General features: G+C 45.5%; 1 protein-coding gene across 1 annotated transcript in view; it reads left to right on the top strand.

Annotated features, from left to right (window-relative positions):
• The window catches only part of QRICH2 (glutamine rich 2), a 433653-nt gene that overhangs the window by 351493 nt on the left and 65441 nt on the right, over positions 1–16719 (top strand). Inside the window, exons 16-17 of the mRNA XM_086930698.1 lie at positions 184–408; positions 14055–14220. Coding sequence (XP_086786824.1) covers positions 184–408; positions 14055–14220 — 391 coding nt within the window. The remainder of the gene's footprint in view (positions 1–183; positions 409–14054; positions 14221–16719) is intronic.

The following is a 16719-nucleotide window of genomic DNA, read 5'->3' on the forward strand; positions in this document are numbered from 1 at the left end:
TGTTCCTTACATTATTGGAGTGTGTGGGTCTGGTCATGGGCTTGCACACGATCGGGGGCAACACTTGCAATATTGAACTTAGAGGTGGCTTTATGCTCTTTTGCTTTCACAACTGTCATTAACTATGCCATTCTCTTCCTTTCTGTTCTGGATTTGTGCACTCTACTCCCTCAACCATTGTAGTATGAAGTCAGGGCTTTACCACACCCGCTATGAGACAGCCCAGCTGGAGAAGAGCGTCAATCAGCTACGTCGCATTCACTCTCGTATGCGGATGGAGATAGAGAAGGTGCAGCTCCACTTTGGGGGCTCAGTGAGGGCCAGCACCCAGGCCATCAGAGAGTTGCTGCAAGCACGCTGCATCAGCCTGGGGCAATACCGAAGGCGATATGAGAGCAAGCTGTCAGTGTGAGTATACATAGAACAGCCAGATGCCTTGCATAAGACTAGAGTAAGGTTTACCATAGCACACAGAGACAGAATGGGCAGAGGGAAGAGGGATATAGCGAGCAAGTAAAGCCAGGTCAACCAGAGAAACACTTTGGAAGAGAGAAATCAGTGCTGCACATATCACCCAAAGACTGATAAGTAGGCAACAAAACAGGAGGCAGTACCACCCAGGGACGTTAGGGCCAAGCGGCAACAAGAATGAGCATGCCAAGGAGAAACACAAGAGGGGTAAAGACTGCACAAGATAGGCCTTAGCTACCAGGAACAAGCTGGGCAGTGAGACTGGAGAGCATGGCAGGCCAGCCAACCATTGCTTATCTGAGAGTGAAGGGTAGAGGTAACAGTATATTTATCAGAAAGGGAGAAAGTGAGCAGCAAGATAGCTTGTGTCAACTAACCAAATACATGTTAAGTGGAGAAAACAGAGAGGCCATGCAAACCAGACAGTCTGAGGTCAGGGTACAGAGGTCAAGATGGATATACCATATTATAGAGAGAAGCAAGAGCTAAAAGAGTAAGGCAGGCCGATAGGCGGAAGAGGGCAAGACAGGCCACACTAACTAGAGACAGGTAGATGAACCATACCACAAATATTCAGACAATGGAGAAAGGAGGTATGGACTTTGGCAACCAACCACAGGCTGACGGGGAGAATTGAGGAGAATGATCAGCCATAGCAGCTACATCCATCCTTGGGAGGGAGTGCATGGACTTATCCATACTAAATTGAGATTCAGAAAGAGTGAGACGGCCCATGCTGACCAGTGACAAGCTGAGTGAGGTGTGCTATACTTACCAGACACATATTATGAAGGAAGATTAAAGAGCAAAACAGACCACAGAGGAGAAATGCTTTTATTCTTCTAAACACTTTTCGACTTTTCACGTGTACTGCATTGTACAGCACACAACCAAAGTGTGAAAAGTTTAAACGTTTGTCTAGGTATGGTATTCCCTTGCAGTACAAAACCTATGTCAGACATGACACAGGCACTTTCTAGTACAAGATCTATGCCATCCCTGACACACAGGCCTTTGCACTATGGTGCTAAGATGTGTGTGTGGCACTAGACTAGCTGATTGTGCGCTAACGCTATGGAGAGAGCAGGACAGTGCCAGATCTTAGTACATAAGGCACTGTCCTGCTCGCTTTTCATCTCACGCAACACAGTAACTTTGGACAATGCTGTGTTTTTAGTAAATGTACACCAACATTTTACATTCAGTATGGGTTAACAAGAAAGTAATAGTCAGGAGAAAGATGATGTATAAAGCAAGGCTGTATGGGAAGACTAGAAGTGACAAACATGAGGTACTATTTAGTAGCTCAGCCAACAGGGGTTGTTGGACAGAACTCTCTCAGCAATTAAGACAATGGTCATCCATAGAGAAATTCCTTAACAAAGTGGATCTAAAGAGCTTGCATGGATTCCTATAAAACATAGGCCCAAAAACACCTACAAAGATCCTTTATTGAAAAGCCCTTGTGGCAGCCAAATTCTGATGACCTCCTACAATGCTATTTAAAACCCACAGCCTACACCCAATTGTATTTTTTTTTACTTCTTTTCATTAAACACGCTAATAATACAACACAAGGCTGAAATTGTTTACATGTATATCACTCTTTGGATTCACGCCTACACCCATTTTTGACTACTTGGCATCAAGTAGGTGTGCGGAGTGAGTAAAAACACAATTTTGACACGCATGATATGGAAGTAGCCCACTACTCAGGCAACTGTAGAAAAAAAAGATTCAGAATCCATATAAGGAAAAGATATAGATTAAGGCAACTAGTACTAAGTCACACAAATAATCAGTAGTAAGGCACAGGAGTAGAATCTCTGCTTGAGGAAGGAGGACTAAAAGAAAGCATATGCTAAATCTGTAAAGGTTCTTTGACAAATAGAGCATTCATGAAGAAAAGAGGAACATGGAGAGTTGGGAGAAAGATTTACAGACCCCCAGCTTGGGGAAGACATAGTTAATTGAAATTAGGGAATAAACGTATACAATATTTTGCGAGTTATACATGGACAGGCTACTGAGGGTGAGAAGTGTCTTAGTGCATATTCTATGGGAATGGAGAATTACTAGATGGACCTTCTCTGCCAAATAAAATGTACAAGTAGTAACCATAGTAGGAACGGCATATGATAAGAAGGAAAATAAAGAACACAGGCCACAAAATATACTCATCACCCTTCTATTAGTAGTGGCAATGACGAAAATTGCCTTCTGGTGGAAAAGCCAGAAACCGTAAGAGCTCTGGTAGTTTATGAGTATTAAGAAAGAAAAAGGACAATAAGCAAAGACGGTTTTACAATACTAAATGCATGAGCATCATCATTAGTTAACAAACAAGAAGAAGATCACAAGAGATCTACTTCACTCTATAAGCTCTAATTTTCATTTTTTAGCCTATCTGTTTTTTGTTTTTTGATTATCAGAGCTCTTCTTTTATTAAAAGCAAACAGACAGAGCAGGCATAAAGCATAACAGTCTTTTTCACCCAATAAATGTGTTAATTATTAGTGTCAAATATCATGGGTTTCTTTTGGAACATGTAACAGCACTAGGGGGCATATTATCAAGGGGGTTTATCTCCGCTTTTTTGGCTTTAAAAGCCAAGAAAGAGGAGATAAAATTATCTCCCTATTACCTAGCTGTCGCTAACACCAGTTAGCGACAGCTAGTAGGAGATAGCGACCATCTTGGGCCCCACTTTGCATGTCAGTGATATTTATCACTAATGACATGCAAAGTGTGCGTGCCAAGATGTTAGCGGCTGGAAACAGTCGCTAACATCGCTATCTCCTATTACCAACTTTTGGAGATATTCGCGCTAAGCGCGAATATCTCCAAAAGCTAACACCTGCCCTGAGCAGTTCTTAGCCATGTTATCCAATGGGAGGTGGATAACATGGCTAAGAGCATTAGCTCGGTATTATTCATGCATTGCAGCCGATTTTTATCGCATTTGCGATAAACCTTGGTAATACCAAGGTTTATCTGCGATAAAAATCGCCGCAGCTCAGCTGTAAAATTTTGTCTCTAACCAAGCAATAGCGATAATTATCGCTATTGCTTGGTAATATGCCCCTAGGTTCGAGTGGCATGGAGATTGTTCCCATTTATATTACGAGAATTTCATAGTTTCCATGAGAAAATAAACATAAGCTCTTACATGATCTCCGCTGTCAAAAAATGAGTTTGGCCTTACTACTGTTAAAGTAAATCAATACAAATGTATTTGAAAAACGAGGACAGCTAAATGGGGAGTGAGGACTGAGAGCCTGACAGATCATACCATCTACAGAAGTGCTGGATGACAAAAATCAAATCAGGCAATACCAGCCAAAGGCAGGCTGAGGGCCAGACCACAGAGTAACATGTGCAATACCAATTAGTCATAGTCCAAGGAGGGACGTGATCATACAGACCATAAAACCCAGAGACAAGCAGGGGTGGCATATAGCAAGTTGGTACATGCTATTCAGAGACATTTTGAAGAAAAAGGATGGAGATTAAGAGGGGCTATATTAATGAGAATCAGACTGGAAAGGGAAAGTGGAGAACAAGATAGGTCAAACAATGTAGGTTAGAAACCATAAAAAATAAAATACTCTCAGTCCTTAAAGCCCTAAAGTTGCATATATGGAATATCTAATAACATTGATATGGCAGATGCTTCTACTGTAAGAAAAAAATGAAACCTCCAGTTTAATGTCTTCACCGTTTTCATTGTATTTACACAGGGAATATGTGGTAGTGTCCTGCATACTTTGTGAATAGTCACAAAGGTGCATTCAGTCGTAAACATCAGTCTACAACTAAATTAACCTTTTTCATGTCCAACAGAAATCCACATAGAGTTTCCAGGTTTGCATAAATGCAATTACAAGTGCCTATTTCTGTGCCATGAATGTAGTAAAATCTGTAGTAGAAAAACTATTCGAGGAGTGGGAAGCCTGTGTTTCATTGAATGGTTTGCCTTGGAAACTTGAGAATACCCACAAACGTCAATTTATGGGCAAACTCATTGCCGCCCATTAGGCAAGGGAATCCCAGAACTGCAAACATACGTTCATTTGGGGATCAAATTCTCCTCCCTTACTTGTACATTTTAATTTGTCTTTAGGGCCCTATTATTAATAACTTGTATTTACCTCAACATCGTCAGTTGTTCCGATGGGAAAATTTGGCAGCATATCTCATCATAGTCTGACCAAAGAGGCGTGCCATGGACCTGATTTCTACTTTGTGGTGTTTAAAGAATTAACTATTAATTTACAACGTAAGGCCTAATTTTCTGCCCTTCCCAAACGATCTCTTTGTTATTCAGGCGTTGTGCCCACCTCCAAGCGGTTGTCCTCAGCCCCATCATTGATAAGCAATGCCAACTAGAGAGGCAGAAACACAAAATGTATTTCAAGCAAGTTTATCCTTGATAGTCTGACTGATTGCGCACAGAATACTCCTTCCAGGAAGAATTATATCCAATCCAATTTTTATTGACTCATTCAATCGAAGAATGACAAACATTACAGCTAACACGTTTTGCTGTTTAACAAAGCGCTTTATCAGAGATACTATAACCCAATCCCGGTGTACTCATACTCAAGAGTCTCAAAAAGTAATGTACTGATATGTCTGCACACGTTTCTGCATCCAAACACATATTGTGGTGTTGTCCACAGTATGTGCAGGGATGCAGAAACTTCGGCAGACATGTGAGTACTGTGGCTTTGACCTGCACTTATCGATGGAGTAAGCTAATTAAAACAGGGTCCTGGTCACAACATATGGAAAAAGCAGAATCGGGTTTGGCACAGGAGGTAGGTGCGGTGTAATATCCTTAAATACAATTTATGGAAGGGTGCTAAAAAGGGACTTGAGCAGCATGTACGCTGGATGACCTGAAAGCATAAAAGAAAAAGAAAAGAAAAATATGCGAGGTTGAAGTAAAAGAATATGCCTAGGTATTTAAAACTGAGACGGAGGAGAGGGATGTTCGTCTGCCAGTCGGAGCAGTCTCTGGATTGCGCCAGGTTGACCAACATCACCTTAGAAGGGATAATCCGCAGGCCGGACACTTCCCCGAAGCATTCCAACAGCCGGAGACATCAGGGTCTACTCACCGCCGGGTTTGTGAGGTAAAGGAGGACATCATCCACATAGACTGCGATACAGTCCTCATGCCCTGTACCCCAGGCACAGCCCTTGTACTGGGGGTCCTTACGTATAAGTTGGGCCAGAGATTCTATCGCTACTGCATAGAGGAGGGGAGACAGGGGGCATCCCTGTCTGATCCCTCGCCCCATGGCAAAAGCGTCAGAGAGGCCCCAGTTGACCCGGACTCGGGCAGTTAGATTGGAGGATAGGACACGGAACTTTGGCTCAAAACCAGCACATCCCAGTACCAAGTGGAGGTAGTCCCAGTCAACTACATCAAAACCCTTCTCAAAGTCACTGAGAAGCAAGGCAAGGCTAGTGCAAGTTGGTGATGGTAGGCCAGGGCCACTTGGAGTCGGCGGATACAGTGTATTGCGCTGCGGGACGGCATGAAGCCCCATTGGTCAGGTAGCACAAGCCCATGTATAACATGTGTGAGCCAGTTGGCTAATATGTATGCAAAGATCTTGACCTCACAGTTAAGGAGCGAGATCAGTCTATAGGCCGCGCAGTATCTCTATATGTAGTTGAACTGCACTGCCACAGTTTCCTCTTGTGACTCTGCTAGTGACAATTAGGGTGGAGCTGGCGTCAGCCCCTTGGGAGATCAAATAAGGATTAAATACCTGTTGTAGTTGATGTTGTGGCAGAATTCATGAACATACTTCTTCTAAAAGTTGTATGCGAGTCCTTTGTACCATGGAACATTCTTGGAAAGTTCTTTTACAGCGATATATTTATTTATTTACAAGTTTTCTAAAGCAAATACATCAACTTGTGGCAACTATACAACATAAAAAAGAATGAAGTCCAAAGAAAGGCATAGAGGTAGGTGCTGTATTACTGTTCACTATGTCGCAGCTCTTGTGTTTGTGGGGGATCAGATGAATGACTATCTGAAAAGTTTAGTCTTTGGGAGTTTTCGGAACAGAAGGTGTCAGCTCTACTCTAAGGCTGAGTTTCAGGACATCTTAGAGTTTTTGGCTCTAGATGCTTAAATACTTACCTCTGTTTTTGTCGTTTGAAAGTGCATATCCAAATGACACACATCAAGATGTGTGTCCTTGATCACATGTTCCCAGCTGGAATCTAGGTTTTGGGGGGTAGCACGGTTCTTTGTTCAATCAAGACTTTGGGATGGTTCAAAATACTTTAGATTTGATAATATATTCTACTGGAGACAGCGGAGAGTTCTTAAAGCTGCTTTTTTAAGGTTGTGTGTTCGAGGGTTGGGGTAAAGTTTTACCGCGTAATTTCGAAGGATTTGCAATCTGTGCTCTACTAATCCAGCCGTAATGTAAAGAAGCACTGGGATTTGATTTCGACCTATTTGCAATTAGAGAGACTCAAAGAAAGGTTCTAGCAGTGCCAGTTCTAGGATTTCTGGGGCACTGGGCAGAAGGGGAATGTGTGTGGGCTCTCTAATTTGCATACATGTGACACATTCCAGGCTGTTTGCACCTAAATAGATGCCCCCTGCTTCTGAAGCTTCAGCCCCTCCCTCAGCCACCTCCAGGTACCTCTTAGGTATGAGGGTTGCTTATCTCCAGAGAGGGTTAAGACTACCAGGGAGCTAAACAGTGCACAATGGTCCTCCCACTGTACCTCTGCGTGGGTGGGGGAAGGAAGGTCTAATTGCAGGACAAAACTGAGGAATGTGCCTTCTTGCAACTGGGACTGCCCCTACCCCGGGTTCGCCTCGCTACACCACAGCAGTGAGGCGCACTTGCAAGGTGGCACCTTTCAAACCATGGAATGACTGTCGCACTGGTGCGGGGCCTCAAGTTGGAGGGCTGACTACGGAGCCCTGGGCAGCGGCCCACACTGCCCATGCCCAGACCCGGCCCTGGGTTCTTGCCGAGATATACATTGGACCAACCCTCTTTGTAAACAAGTAGGCAAATGCTTGGGTGAAGGGGAATTCCACCACTTAGCCTCTTTATGCTGATTAGCCAAACGTCGACACTGCCATAACATTGACAGTGCCTCATTTTGCAGCACCGTCAACCTACACAAGCAACTAATTTGAACCCTGGCATTAAAAAAATAAAACAAAAATGACAAATAAAGAAGTGCAAATATTAGTTTTAACCAAAGAATAAAATGTGCAATGTTAGTGATTAAACACATTTTCTAGGAAAGACAAAACAGTAGTATGCACTAATTGCTTAACACTCCTATGGTAAAAGCCACGTTTTTTAAAATAGAAAATGTAAGGCTGTTACTAATACTAACTATACCAAGGATGTAAATAACTTTTCAGCAAATGGTGCAGGAGGTTGTTGTTGAGAGAAGAGTTGTAAAAGGGGCAGGTGGTAGTTTTTCTCTTTCTTCTGTAGCCCACAGCAAGTCTTTGGGAGGCAGTAAGGAAGATCAACAGCTGCCGCTTCGTTCTGGTGAGCAGCATGTACGCTGGATGACCTGAAAGCATAAAAGAAAAAGAAAAGAAACATATGCGACATTGAAGTAAAAGAATATGCCTAGGTATTTAAAACTGAGACGGAGGAAGGGGATGTTCGTCTGCCAGTCGGAGCAGTCTCTGGATTGCGCCAGGTTGACCAACATCACCTTAGAAGGGATAATCCGCAGGCCGGACGCTTCCCCGAAGCATTCCAACAGCCGGAGACATCAGGGTCCACTCACCGCCGGGTTTGTGAGGTAAAGGAGAACATCATCCACATAGACTGCGATACAGTCCTCATGCCCTGTACCCCAGGCACAGCCCTTGTACTGGGGGTCCTCACGTATAAGTTGGGCCAGAGATTCTATCGCCACTGCATAGAGGAGAGGAGACAGTCTGATCCCTCGCCCCATGGCAAAAGCGTCAGAGAGGTCCCAGTTGACCCGGACTCGGGCAGTTAGATTGGAGGATAGGACACGGAGCATGCCCCAGAACTTCGGCCCAAAACCGGCACAACCCAGTACCAAGTGGAGGTAGTCCCAGTCAACTACATCAAAAGCCTTCTCAAAGTCAGTAAGAAGCAAGGCAAGGCTAGTGCAAGTCGGTGATGGTGGGCCAGGGCCACTTGGAGTCGGCGGATACTGTGTATTGCGCTGCGGGGCGGCATGAAGCCACATTGGTCAGGTTGCACTAGCCCATGTATAACATGTTTGAGCCTGTTGGCTAATATGTATGCAAAGATCTTGACCTCACAGTTAAGGAGCGAGATCAGTCTATAGGCCGCATGTGTCGTGGAAGGGGGCTGCGTTTTAGATATTATGAAGATAGTGTTGGATGCCGGTTCCAGCGGGAAGGACCCGATGTGACAAACTTCCTTGTAGAGCTATAAAAGATGTTGGATGATGGTCTCACGGACCGCAGCATAATATTCCATGGAATATCCATCCGAGCCCGGGGTGTTACCCGGTGCCATACCGGACAATGTCTCTCTAATTTCCTCTACCATGAACGGTTCGTCTAGCAGACGGACGTCTATTACTGGCAGTCTGGGAAGTGAGAACAAATCAAGGAAAGATCGGGACACAGCTGCCCTCCTATCTACGAGGTGGCCGTACAATGTCCAATAGTAATGGGCAAAGGCGTAGGTTATCTCGACGAGAGTCTGTTGAGGATGGCCGCTTCCATCTAGGGTTTCGGGGACAATCCTGTCAGCATGTTGACGAGAGACCAACCAGTAGAGCAACTTCCCTTTTTTGTCGTCCCACCCATAGATCCAGGCTGTTGTGGCGTGCCGGAGCTGCTTAGCTGCCTCAAGAGAGAGTGTAATCGGATGTCTGAGAGTGGCACTCCAGCTGTTGCTCAAGGAGCAGTTCATGGGCTTCTAGTTGGGTTATAAAAGCAGAGTGATCACATTCCCGGGCTTTGACATAACTCGTGGTGGCACCTCGTAGGGTCACTTTACTTGTGTCCCATAGGGTGCCTGCATGTGTAACCAAGCCTTCATTGTTGTGAAAGTAGCCCCGGAGTTTGGACCGGAGGAAGTGGACAAATTCCTTGTCCTGGAGAAACCATGCGTTTAAACGCCACATGGGACACTGACCCGGAGGCGGGTGCCCAATTTGGAGAAGCAAAGGGGAGTGGACTGAAATTCCACAGGGTAAACCCTGAATCTGGGTCAATAACTGACAGGCAAGGGTAGGAAGAAAAGCATGGTCTGGGAGTGGTGGGCTGCCGACTTATGTGTGAAGTGTTTCTGCCGGGGCTACCAGGATCTCCACGCATTATAGCGACCCAGATTCCTGGTCCATTCGGTGAGACGCTGGGCGTTGGTCTGCCGAGATTCTGACTAACCCCGGTCCATTCTAAATCAGGGTCTGGCACCGCGTTGAAGTCACCCTCTATGATTGTAAGCCACTATGGGAGGCCTGAAAGAAGACACAAGAGGTCCCTAAGCGTGCAGAGGCAGGGGGTACATATATGCATACCAGGGAGACCGCCCGCCCGCCCCTCCAGTGTACCCTCCAGGGTGACAAAGCAGCCGTATGGGTCGTATAACCCACACAACTACCAGAGGAAAAGAGCGGCGCAATAGGACGCCGACTTTCCTTACCCCGACAGTACCCCAAGTGAAAGACTATTATAGCTTGTGGGCCGCCGCAATGCCCACTTCATGACAGCAAGGGCCGCTCAAGGCCACACGGTGCCGTCGGTCGCGGGGACCCACCGAGGGCCCACAGAAAGCAGGAGAGGGGACGGCACGGGAATCCGGGCCCCACTGTATGGCAGGAAGTGACGGAGACTATCGTTGCCTCAAGTATATTGCAGATTAAGGGGTCAGCGGAGGGGCAGTACTAAGGTGCGACCGCCATGTTGGCCTGCTTGGCCACGCCCCCCTTCAGAGGTGTTTTAATCATTATGGTGTTGTGAGCAGAAGAAACCATTACTTCCTTTAACAAATGTCCGTGGTTTTTGGGGGTATATTTCATCCATCCTGTATAGAAGCGACCTAAGCTGCGCACAGCTTTTGGCTGTCTGCTTGGCCCGGCACCCAGCCCGCCACAGGTGGCCAATGGTCACTGTGCAGGGCCTTTGGCTATGAGCAGCAATATTTATAGCAGTGCCTGGTGTTGGCCAAGCCCTCCGCCTAACCCTCGGCAGCTGGCCAATCCATACTGTGCACAACCTTTAGGTGTGTGCAGTGCAAATTTGCTGTAGGGGCTGATTTAACAGGCATGTCCTGTGCCTAACCCTCAACATACGGCCAATCCAGTCCATGGCCAGACTCTGAACCAGCCGAGAGATCCACTTGTGCACTGTGCATGGTTTACACCATGTATATTTGCATTGTGTTTTTTTGTTGTTCTCTCAACTTTTTTCAGGATCTCCAAATAAAAAGTATATTGACTTTAAAAAAAGTTGCAGATCTACAGAATTAAGCCCAAATTTGGATCTTCGACTCCTATGAGAAAAACTGTTTTGGGGGTGTAATGGGTGTAAAAGAAACACAAAAAGAAGCACTTGCAATCGCGTGAAAAGTGTAAGGCTTCCAAGCATCATCAGTCCAAACATAAAGGGAGGAAGAAAATATAGATTCCCTTCCAGGTCTGAATGTCGGTCTGATGACAGTATTTAAGACATTTTAAAAATGGACCCATATGTCTCTGCTTGAGATATCGGCAGGTATAGAATGGTTGGGGTTAGTGGCTCGCTTCTTACCAGTATCTATTCTAATTCTGTCTTTGGAATCACAGTTAACACATTTTTAAAAAACGGGGGACCTGCGATTCACAAAATCAAAAGTTCTGCAACTACAAAACCCTAAGCAGCACTGTACAAAAGTAATATTATGAGTTACAAATATCTTCACGTCTCGTAATGTAAACATTCAGGTCCTCATTTACTATATTTTGACATGCAGCAAGCCTTCCTACTGCACTGCTGTGCATCAAAATAAAATGGCAGGAATGCGCCATATCAACCATATACGGGGCATTCCTGTCCTCCCCTGTGCCGGCCCACAAACACGAGCCATGCTCCAACGCAAAAGCCATTGCCCCATGGTGCAAGGTGTCCGCCTTGCTTGCAGGGATGATTGTTGTTGTGCAGTAAGGGACACCTTCCTGCACAAAAACAATTGCAATGGTGTTTTGCTCCTTCTATGTGTGTGGCAGAATGCATCACACATAGAGAGAGCAAAAAAAGAAGGGAAATACAAGTATTTCTCCTTGTTGCGCTACTCCTACGCCTAGGATTCTGACGCATTCCCAGGTTTACAACACCTTGTAAATCTGTGATTGTGTCAGGTTCCATGGATGTTGCGTGGGAACACCCACAGCAACACTCATTCAGGGTGACTTTACGTGGCCTTGTAAATATGGGCAGGCACACTGCGCTGCTGGTGTGTCTGAAAAAAGTGACGCACCTGAGGCTGATGGGCTTGTAAATTAGGCCTTGAGATTTTATGCAATTTGGGGATGGAATAGGTGTGAAAGGCGCGGCCCCTACACCTAAAGATCCCAATTAAATGTATTTCAGGAGTGGACCACAATTGGGTTTGGAAACCATTGATGACATGCCAACTCCATAGAGTGAGCAGTATAACATTTGCAAAGCAGAAGCTATCGACGAGGGGCAGCTTCCTCATTGTGAATGTGAGCTCAAGCATTGGTGGGCATATGGAACAGTCCTGGGGATCTCCATATGCATCCCTAATGCCATTCTCACCATGACAGTTTTTTTTGTTTTTTATTGAACCTCCTGTTCCTGTATGGCTGTTTTTGGCGAATGTGAATGCAGGGATCGCTTTGCAGGTCCCCATCTGTGCATTGTCAGGCATTTTGGTAAGGTTCATAAAAATAATTCTGATATATTAAAATAATGGGGCCGAACTCTGCCAATCCTACTGAATATTAATTTTTTGTATAGTGAAAGAGAAAGACATCTGTCGCAATGCAAAAATATTATCAGTTTGTAAGTTACACTGAGTGCAACATTATATCTTATTCTCAGGTTTGTCTCAGAATTTCAGTAACTTCAGGTTATAGTGTTTGTTCCTCTGTCCCTCTACCCCATTAGCCTAAGGCATGAGGAATGTACCATAGACTTACCCCATCCAAGAGAGCGCCTAGTCATTACATTATCAGTATGGATGGGCAGTTGCTTATAATAAACAGATTATTCTTAAAAGCCTTGGCAGTAAGTGGACTCACTCCAAGTAAATAGCCATCTGCTCAAGATAGTGCATGAAGCAGGCCACACATCTCCCCACGGAGGGCTTATGGCTCAAACAACCAGAGGCAGGGCTGCACAAAGTTGCTTTTCGTAGAGGTACATGCAGGGGAATTCTGTAAGGCAGGCACTTGGTACCTCTGGATACTTTCTCAAGTCACAATTGCTTTAGACTCTGATGCTAGAAGGCAAGCTTCATTCAGAAGAGCCGTAGTTCTGCATAGCTTCTAGTATTATTTCTTGTGTTATCGGAAGTCCCCTTTCAAAAGTGTTAGGAATTGCTGGGGGAGGTTTTCAAAGAAACTTAACTAGGTCTAATTCAGGGTTTTACTGGATGAATTCTCCTTTGTCTGTGTGGGTGATGTGGGTTGCCTGCCAGGGCATGTTTCAAGCTGTAAATTGAGCAGCTAAGCTGCTGAAGGATATGTGGGAAAAATGTGCTGTTTATTGGCAGTTTTCTATTACGGCACCTGCTAAATCAGGCTCCCCATGCTCTTTCTGCTGATTCAGTCTCGCTTCAATCCCTCTGTGGTGGAAAGCTTATAGGAAATGAGGCTCGCTAGTCCCCTGGCACCATTTAAGCCTTGGGTGTCAGTATTTGGAGCCAGAACAACACGACTTCTGTGCAAAACCCTGGAACGAAGAAAAGTATCCCCAGAGTAAACGCAGTATCCATCAGATTGACTGTATCTGATGGTAGGTAATGTTCAACCCTGTCAATCGTTGAAACTAGAACCCAGACACTACTCGGCCTTTGTTTAGAACTCAATCATTGACTAGTTTTATTTTCTAGTGACTGATACTGATCTGTTTGTAATATTCATGTAATGACTAGCCTTTGAAGAATAGCAAATCACTGTCTAGTCTTGTTTTATCGTAGCCAATCACTGTCTAGACCTGTCTTGCAGCAGCCAATCAACAACTAACATTGGTTTTAAGTAACTAGTATTCACTCTAATTGGTATAATTAACCCCACTGCAAAGACTCTTTTGAGAATAGCCATGCTTGGTACTCTCGTTTTAAGAGGCTGAGTCGGTCTTGCAGTAATCTTTGACTTTCCATACAGTATCATTAAATAACAGAGTTGTAAAGCTACTCCCAACAGCGATTAGCGTTGATGACTCAGCACTTACCACTGGGTCTCAACGCCTGGATCCTGGTGCTCGTGCACAGACCAGGGCTGAGTACCATTGTGGCTGGCACTTTGGCCAAGAAGACTCCATAGTTTTTTGCAGGAATCAATGTTCTTGAAGTAACGTTTGCGACTAGTTTTGTTTCTATTTGCCTTCCATGCAGTGAGCGTATGCCCGAGATGTCAGATTATGGTCTCACGACTACCCCTCGGAGCTGTGGGGGCAGCCACACCCTCACCTTCCCCCATCGGCGCTATACACGACTGCAGAACATCGGCTCCAACCAGTGCGTGCAGCCGGAAGAGGAGAACATACTGGCGCTTTTGAAGGTAAGGTGGGGAGAAGCGGAATGGAGAGAAGGGAGGGTAAAGAGAGAGGGAAGGCAAGACAGAGAAAGGACAGAGGTAACAGAAAAAGAAAGAGGCATCATTTATGAGAGGAAGGGTAACAAAACAGAAGAGTGAGGGCAAGAAGGGAGCAGAGGAACTGATAACAAGCAGCAAGGGGATCAAACAGAGAGATCAGGATCCACAGAAAAAGACACTGGGGCAAGAGTAGGGCATCTATCAGCTGAACCGTTCAGAGAGGGTTGCACATGCTGCGCCTGTTCCAGCAGAACCCATGACCATATAGAAGGGGAGGGTCTGGGGTATGCTGAAGCAGTGCTGTTGATCATAGACCTAGATGACTCTGAACCTCTAATTCCAGCAGGTACCGTGATCATGGACAGGGCTAAGCATCATGTGTCGTGTGCAAGAGTGTAATTGATCACAGAGAAAGGGGGGTTCACAGAACCTACTGCAGTCATGGAGCGATCATCGATAGGTCATGCCACATAGTTCTAAATGTAGCCACGGCAGTAGTCCTTGAGAGCACCTGCTTCAACCGCATCTCTGTCTATGGAGTGCCAACAACTGTGGAAAGAGTTAGGCAGTGCCAGAGGTGGTAAAGTGCATCAGGTGCACAGTTACTGCTAAAGCGGTACCAGCAGTCACCACGGCGCCTCTTTCAAAATTGTTGTTGCTCTAGGGAGAGTTGTTCCCAGAGTGCCTGATCCAGTGGTGCTACTGACCACAGTGGAACGGCGTATTCCAATCAGTGCCTGACCTGCTGTGCGTGTGATTGTAAAGATGACAGGACACACAGTTCTGGTTTCCGCAGTACCACTATCTAAAGAGAAAGATATGCTCAGGGTGCCTGCAGCAGCAGTGACATGAAGCACAGTTTTAGTCCACCAGTGAATGTTCCGGACTATAGACAGGATCCACCCAGCACCCGAATGCCTTCTCTAACAGTGCCAGAGAAAGAGGGTTGTACCTGAAGTGCCATTGACAAGAGAGAGAGAGACTAAGTGTCTGCTCCAACTTTGCCTGTGGTCCGGACACAGTCGGCTTCAGTGCCTCCTCTGTTAGTGCCTATGATCACGAAGAGAGCTCTGCATCTGATTATTAACCCACACGAGAGAGGGCTGAGTCCAAAGTAGTGGTTAGAGAGAGAGGGCAAGGCTTGCAGTGCCTGTTCTAGTAGCACTGGTTTATGTTTGACTCGTACAGTGGTATATTAGGCCCGCTCCAAACTGAAGCAGACTGGCTGCCTCCATAGGTCATATCTTCCCTATGACTTTGACAGATCGGCCAACATCCTAGCTAGCGAAGTCAAACAATAACTAGTGGCAACCTTGTCCAGTAATGCCCTTGATCATAGAGAGCGGAGCATCAGGTGCCTTCTCCACCATGGACAGTAAACGAATTGGGCCTGAATGTCTGTCTTTGACCAGCTTAGAAAGGACTTGTTCAGTAGTGATTTTTGGAGACCAGCGGTCTTAGCGTGTCCCATCTAAGCAGTGCCAGTCAGCATATGGTGGGTAAAGTCTCTAGTTTTTCCACCAGTGAAAGTGACTATAGAGAAATTTGTGGTTCTGCCATAGAGAGATCTGTGGGTCGAGTGTGTGTTTAGCAGTGCCAGTGACCATAGAGAAGGCTGTCTTCAGTGCTTGGTTCCTCAATACCACTGACCATAGAGAGGCGCAGACCCCACTGTCTTACCCCACTAAAGTAATGAATATAGAGACAGTAGAGCATGTGCTTGCTTCAGTGCTGCCAGTGATCATCATTGAGCCTAAACATCTAGGGCCACATTTATGAGGTTGAGGTGCAGGGCAGCGACACAAGGAATCCTGCTGCACTGCCCTCTGTCAAAAGAAAGGGTAAGAATGCGCAGTATCTAAAAGATACAGCGCATTTCTGTCCTTTTTCCCTGCATGGCAGCCCATTGTGCTGGTGCACAATGGGCTGCCATGCACCAACGCAGGCAACCTTGCACCATGGTGGGTCTCCATTGCGGGGCTGATAAATTTTGTGCAGGAAGGGACACCTTCCTGCACAAAATCAATCAGTTTAGGCGATTTCCACTTTCTAATGTTGCAGCAGAATACAGCAAATATAGAAAAAGGAAAAAAACGACCCACCTCCCTAACACCACCCTTGGGGTGGCGTTAGATCCTGGCACATTCCCAAGTTTACAATACCTCATAAATCTGAGAATGCTTCAAGTTCCTTGTGTGTTGCTTGAAAACACCCACAGCAACACCCATGGAACATTCATGCAGTGTTTTGCGTGAAAGGGGCACATGTTTACAAGGCCATGAAAAGCCACCGCACTATTAGGAAAAACAAGGGAACCCACTCGGTAAGCAAGGACCAAGGGTATTCGTAATATCAATCAACAAAGGTCCTTGACAGAAAACAGAATGTACAGACTTAAAATAATTATAGGCCATAATCTGCACTATAATAAGTAAGGTGTCCAGCCGGACCCTGAATTTAATC

The sequence above is a fragment of the Lissotriton vulgaris genome, chromosome 7 (genome assembly GCF_964263255.1).
Source record: "Lissotriton vulgaris chromosome 7, aLisVul1.2, whole genome shotgun sequence".
Taxonomy (NCBI): domain Eukaryota; kingdom Metazoa; phylum Chordata; class Amphibia; order Caudata; family Salamandridae; genus Lissotriton; species Lissotriton vulgaris.